This window comes from Triplophysa rosa, linkage group LG25 (assembly GCF_024868665.1).
Source record: "Triplophysa rosa linkage group LG25, Trosa_1v2, whole genome shotgun sequence".
NCBI classification, from domain to species: Eukaryota; Metazoa; Chordata; class Actinopteri; order Cypriniformes; family Nemacheilidae; genus Triplophysa; species Triplophysa rosa.
The window spans coordinates 6308992-6315383 of record NC_079914.1 but is presented as its reverse complement, the minus strand read 5'-3'; the positions used below and the strand labels follow the sequence as shown (position 1 = coordinate 6315383).

Genomic DNA, 6392 nt, shown 5'->3' with positions numbered 1-6392 from the left:
TTTGTTAAATTAACTTACATCCTCCACAGTAAAATGTCATCATATTTTTCATAGGGATGCATTATATGTAATACCCATCCTGACTAAAAGTGTGTCGACTGGGCCAACTTTACCTTAAATAAAGACCTTTTGTTTGACGCGTAGATAATCATTAACCCCTCCTAAACAGTCACTTCAGGTTTATTCTCTCTTATCCGAATGAACACTCCAAAAACAAATAGTTTATAATTGATTCAAACCTGTCTTGAGCTGATAAAAAGGCGTTTTAAACCTGCTTTCGTCGTTTCCACCGCGCCTCTTGCCTACTGCTAAGCAACGGAGGCTGGTGTTATCAGAAAGAGGGCGTGGCCCGCACACGGCGTATGGGAAGTCATTTCGAACGGGAGTGCGCGCACACACACTCGCACTTCATTCCGGCGTCTCTCACACACGAGGCGCGCTCACAGCGGGTAATATGATTACGCCTCTATTAGCTCCGTGCGCGAGATGAGCCCGATCCAGCGCGCGCACCGCTGAGTTGAGCGCTGATGATGAAGCGCTGTCATAACACGCTCCGCCGACGACATGCGAGAAAACAGTCAGGCAGTTTTTCCTCATATTGACCGACTTGAAACGGAGAAGTTATAAACTGAACACGATTTGTTTGGATGGATAAATAAGTTTGTGCGTCGCATTATTTTTTTCCTTCCAAGGTAAGGTCTGTCCTACACTTTTTGCTTCTAGTGGATAATATTGTTGCCTTAAATTGTACCATTAATAAAAAGCAGAATATTATGTATTGCTCCTTTTTAAATAATAGCTTTTTATTCGTGTTAGTATTGCTTAATGTAAAAATGAAGAAAATGTCCATCATATTTGCCTAATACATGTTTTTCATTTAAAATGATTTGAAGCTGTTTTTATTATCACTGTTTTTGTTATTATATTATTATATGTATATATATATATATATATATATATATATTATTATAATGTTTATGTATTGTTAAATGTCTCCTCTTTTGTTTTTTAGATGTCAACATGACCAAAAATGTCATTCCTGCCTAATGCAAAGATTCTCTCACTAATATGGACGTCATGAAGTGTCATCAGCTGGAAACATAATCTGGGTTGCGAGAGGAAGAGACTGATTCTCAGCGATGGAGTGCGCCAATGTGACCAATGGGACGGATTGTTGCGAACGCTACACCGTCCTGGTGGCCCTTCCTCTGAGCGTTCTCGTGGGTCTCCTCATCCTCCTCATCGTTTTTGGCAACGTGCTGGTGATCATCGCCGTCTTCACGAGCCGAGCTCTCAGGGCTCCCCAGAACTTGTTCCTAGTGTCGCTGGCATCAGCTGATATACTGGTGGCCACTCTGGTGATGCCTTTCTCATTAGCCAATGAGCTGATGTGCTATTGGGCCTTCGGGAAGGTCTGGTGCGAAATCTACCTCGCCCTGGACGTTCTCTTTTGCACGGCCTCCATCACGCACCTGTGCGCCATCAGTTTGGACAGGTACTGGTCCATCACGCAAGCCATTGAGTATAACCTCAAGCGCACGCCGCAACGGATCAAGCGCATCATTTTTGTTGTGTGGGTCATTGCCGTCGTGATCTCCTTCCCGCCTCTCATTACCATGAAGAAGAAGGAAGAGGACTCCACCTGTGACATTAATCGAGAACAATGGTACATCATTTCCTCTTCCATTGGCTCCTTTTTCCTTCCTTGCATAATCATGGTGCTCGTGTACATCCGAATCTATCAGATCGCCAAGAAGAGGACCAGAGTGCCCCCTGGGGACCGGAGGAAAAAGGAAGCAGATAAGAAGGATGAAAAGGAGGAGAGGCTCAGCGGGGACCCGGACGTCCAGCCAAACGGCGCAGACGACAAGGACGAAATAAATGGAGTGGACATGGAAGAATCGTCCTCCTCCGACCACAAGGTCTCCAACCCTTGCTCGCTCAAAAAGAAGAGCTCCAAGGGCAAGACCAAACTGAGCCAAATCAAACCGGGTGACAACATCGAGAAGCAAGAGGCCTGCCAGAGGACCAAGACCAGCAGGTGGAAGGGTCGTCAAAACCGGGAGAAGCGGTTCACCTTTGTCCTAGCTGTAGTTATAGGCGTGTTCGTCGTCTGCTGGTTCCCGTTTTTCTTCACGTACACGCTGACCGCGTTTTGCGACTCCTGCGTGCCAGAAAGGCTTTTCAAGTTCTTTTTCTGGTTCGGTTATTGCAACAGCTCCCTCAATCCCATTATATACACGATTTTCAATAACGATTTCCGAAGGTCCTTTAAAAAGATACTCTGCCGAAGAGATAACAGGAGAGTCGGGTGAACGGGGGTTTTCTTTTCTTTTTTAAATAACAGACTGAGATCAGGTTACACTTTTTTTCACGTTAGTGGAGTGTGATATTTGTGTACAGTTAGCCAACGTGTTGTGTCATTTTTCCACAAGTCTAAAGGGGAAAAGACGCATGCTTTGTATAAATGTCACAATGCATGTTTATGCAATTACAGCACAAAATGTGGTGGGTTGATCCATTTTATAAATGTATTGTGTTGTGGAATGGTTTTGTAACTGTGGTACTTTATCATCTGATCCAAATGTGAAAAACAATGTGCCAAACTGTGTTGATGTGGCCTTCAAACTTCATAAAGGACTGCAAAGTCATACGCGGTGCATTGAGCTAATTCGTCCAGAATGTGCATGTCAGTATCTTCTCTCTGGCCTTTTTATGTCCCCGACATATTGTATAATTCATTGTGAAGGTGTTGATTGTTAGGCGGACAAATTGTCTTTTATCCCCGCTGGTGACGGTTCATTTACAATCTTGGCGCGCACCGTTAAGCAAAAAGATGTTAAGCTAGTCTGACTGGAACCTGACGGGGCTGGTGTCACAACAAATTTCTTTTGCTTTTGATGTCGATTATATCTGTCATTCTGGATATAATGGATGGATCTTTAGCACCCCAACGCAAGAAAATTACAGCGATTATGACAGTAATTTTCTGGAACTAATAAAGCGTGTGGCATCCAGGTCACTGTTTCAGCCTTGAAAGCTACTTTACTAAGAGTGCAACATACAGAGTTTAATCTTTCAGTCTCTGGGAATACAAAACAACGCAGGAATATTCAGCGAGATATCAAATGACTGACAGTGTAACAGAGGTCGTCCTCGCTCTTGCGGTGTGACAGATGGAGACATATCTCCACGTGTTGTTAGGTTCAGTAAGATGAAGTGATCGTCCAGTTCAATTTGTGTCTGACCTGCTAAAACGGTTAAAAGCAAAGGTTTCCAATGACATTTACAAACTACCTGTCACTGTGCATTTTTGTCATATCTGAAAAAAAATAATCTTGATGTATATTGTTTTCTGTCCTGGTTGTGCTCTCAAAGTGTTTTACCACTAAGGTCTAACAAATTGTATTTGCACACACAATCTGAACAACAAAAGCACTCAAAGAATAAAACAAACAATGCAGAGCAATTTTGTGTTATCATTGAAAGAAAATGTCCCTGGAGATATTTTTTATATTTTATTGACAAAACGCTCCAATAAAATACACCATTTATTATGGTATGAGCTGAAAATATGCAGTTGATTACCACAGGACAAGCAAAAATTGTGTTTACAGTAATGCTTCTCAATGAAACTCAATGGGAGAAAGCAGCGCTCAGAGATAAACGTTAAAAAACAGGAGTTATGGTTGGCATTATAAGTGTTAGACTACTTTGATAAAAGCACTTATTACTCTTGTTTGTAAAAGTAAGTGATATTTAAATCATGTCATGACATGTAAAGCTGACAAGCCTGCAAGTGCAAGAATACCATAAAGAGTAAAAAATACTTTTTGTACTTAAATTAATAACAACCAAGTCCAGACGGACAGTTTTGTGTAAAAACTTTACAGCTCAAACAGTAAACATTTCTTTACAAAGAATAAATACAATACATCCGTTTTTAAACCCTCTGTGATCCTTTGACCCCATAGGCTTACAGTACATTGTCAATCCAATACTGTAAACGCCATTTTTTAAACTCAAAATTGTTTCTTCTTGTAATGACAGCATGTCAGATGATGTCAACACATTTTTAATATTCCTATGATTTACATTTTCTTAAAAGCATGCACAAATTTAAGCCTTTTAAACATGAAAAAGTTTCTAGTGTCTGTCATCGACCTTATCCAGTTCCTTGAACTCTTCTCGGAGTTCAATTTGATTTCAAATCATCTGATTTTGCGGTTCTCCTCTAAAATTCTGTTTATTATTTCTGTTTTCCTCCATTCTCAATGATTCATCATTTTGTTCTCAGAGCAATTTGGCAATAGCATTTTGGAACTGAAACGTTGCCTGCGGGTAAAGCTCCCCATGGCCAGCAATACATTTAAGAGAGAATGTACCGAGACCTCCATAATTGTGACAGATCACGATGATTTACTCTTTTATTCTCTTCTGTAATCATCATTAAATCGTCAAGACAGTACAATGATAATTACAAAGATTCAAATTAGGATTTTATTACACGGAGCTTACGTTAAAGATTTAACAACAATACAAATATGTCAGAGCATCATCACCCACAGAGGTTTCTATTTGACACGATGAGGGGGTGAGAGGGGGTATTTAGGCAGAGGCGTGAATATGCGTGGAGTGGGAGATCGGAGTGTGATGGACGTTTAGATAAAGGTGGGGTGGGGGGTGCTATAAAATGTTTTGGCCAAATAAGTGTGAAAAATCTTGACATTATAAATCAGAGCAGGTGAGGAATGAGTCACAAACAAGGGCATTTTTTGTCATTAAAAATGATCACTGCATGCAACCAGTGAGAGAGTTTAGTTTTTTACTTTAAGTGAAGAGGAGATGTTAGTTGTCCCAAAGGTATCACATAAATACACATTCCCCATGTCCGCATAAGCATACTTGCCTACTATACAGTATATAGAGTACCGCAGGGATGACGTATTTTTGTATGCAAACCCTGGAAGCGATTTAGCATTTTAGCACTTTCGGTTCCATCGCCCCAAAATCTATAGGTTTTTTCAATTGTTTTTTGGTAAATTTCCTTAAATATGATCTGTCGTAACGAAACCTTTAAATATTTTCACGTTTTAATCCACGAAATAAAACACATTAGTTATAACTCAATTGTGATTTTTAAAACGGTGGTTGCTAACAAGTTGATAAAAAATACTTGCAGAGATGTTAGACATGCGGGATGTTATATAAATCTAAAAATAATGCAACATGGGCACAATTCTCTAAAAACATGGATGAGGATTTATTGGAATTTATTTTTATAATGTTTGAAAAAGTTGTTAGAGGCTTTGTGGTGGTGACGTTGATATCGAGCGACCGTAGTGTAGTTTGTTCATAGCCTGTTAGCTTTTTACTTCTGCAGATGTGATGTGATAAACCTTTGCTAATCGTAGAGCTTATTTTTTTGTGAAAAATGCATAGGGAACCAGTGTGGCGCTGACTTCCGGGTTGGCCTACAAAAATGCGTCATCCCTACAGCACTCTATTATGTCTGAATTCTTAAACCAGGGCTTGACATTAAGCATTGTCATGTGGTTGTCCTTCGGACAAGTACATTTGTCATTCACTTGTCCGAGTACAAAAATTACTTGTCCAAAGATAAAAAAAGATATTTCATTTGAATTATAATATAATATAATCAATATAATTGTTTCAGATTTAGATTGGTCAAGTTTGCTTCTAAGCATTTTAACTTGTGTCCGCTTTGGCCGCCTGAATTTGGTTATAGGCCTACTCTCCGTGACTGCTATAAAACAAAGGCAAGCAGTAATTATTATTAGTGTTAAGGCTGTAAGTTAACTTTTCTTGCACATAGCACTGGTGCTAGAGAGGTTTAAAGTTTGGTAGCACAGGTCAAACTGTAGGAGCACAAGTATAAATCGTCTGTTGTCATCATCACAGTGCAGACGCAGATAAATCCTCGACCATTACCCGTGTTGAATATTAAACTGTGCACATAATTCACTCAGACACGCAGAACAGCCAGATGACATTTAAATAACAGGATTGCGTGTCCGTATCAAGTTACATGGACTCAGTGCGGTGCGGTGCGCCATTGATTATTGTCACACAAAAACAAGCAGCTCTGTCTAATGCATATATTCTTATTATCCTACATATATCTCGCACTGTTGTTAAATTTTTTTCTTCAAGTTAACGTTACTTGTCTGGTCAGGCAAGTAAAATTCTCTCTCACTTGCCCATACAAAACATTCACTTGTCCCGGACAAGCGTTAATGTCGAGCCCTGCTTAAACAGTAAAATATAGTAGGCAAATAAAACTTTATTGTCAATTCTGCAATTCTGCTTTATTCACATTATTTGGCCTTATGCAAAATGGAAAACATGAAGTGGATCTACTGACCAAACAA

General features: G+C 39.8%; 1 protein-coding gene across 1 annotated transcript; it reads left to right on the top strand.

Annotated features, from left to right (window-relative positions):
- The first annotated feature begins 215 nt into the window (after positions 1-215).
- Positions 216-3461, top strand: adra2a (adrenoceptor alpha 2A). Its single transcript, XM_057325029.1, has 2 exons — positions 216-692; positions 1013-3461. The coding sequence occupies exon 2, from the start codon at positions 1140-1142 to the stop codon at positions 2313-2315; it is 1176 nt and encodes a 391-aa protein (XP_057181012.1). The 5' UTR covers positions 216-692; positions 1013-1139; the 3' UTR covers positions 2316-3461.
- Positions 3462-6392: the final 2931 nt, after the last annotated feature.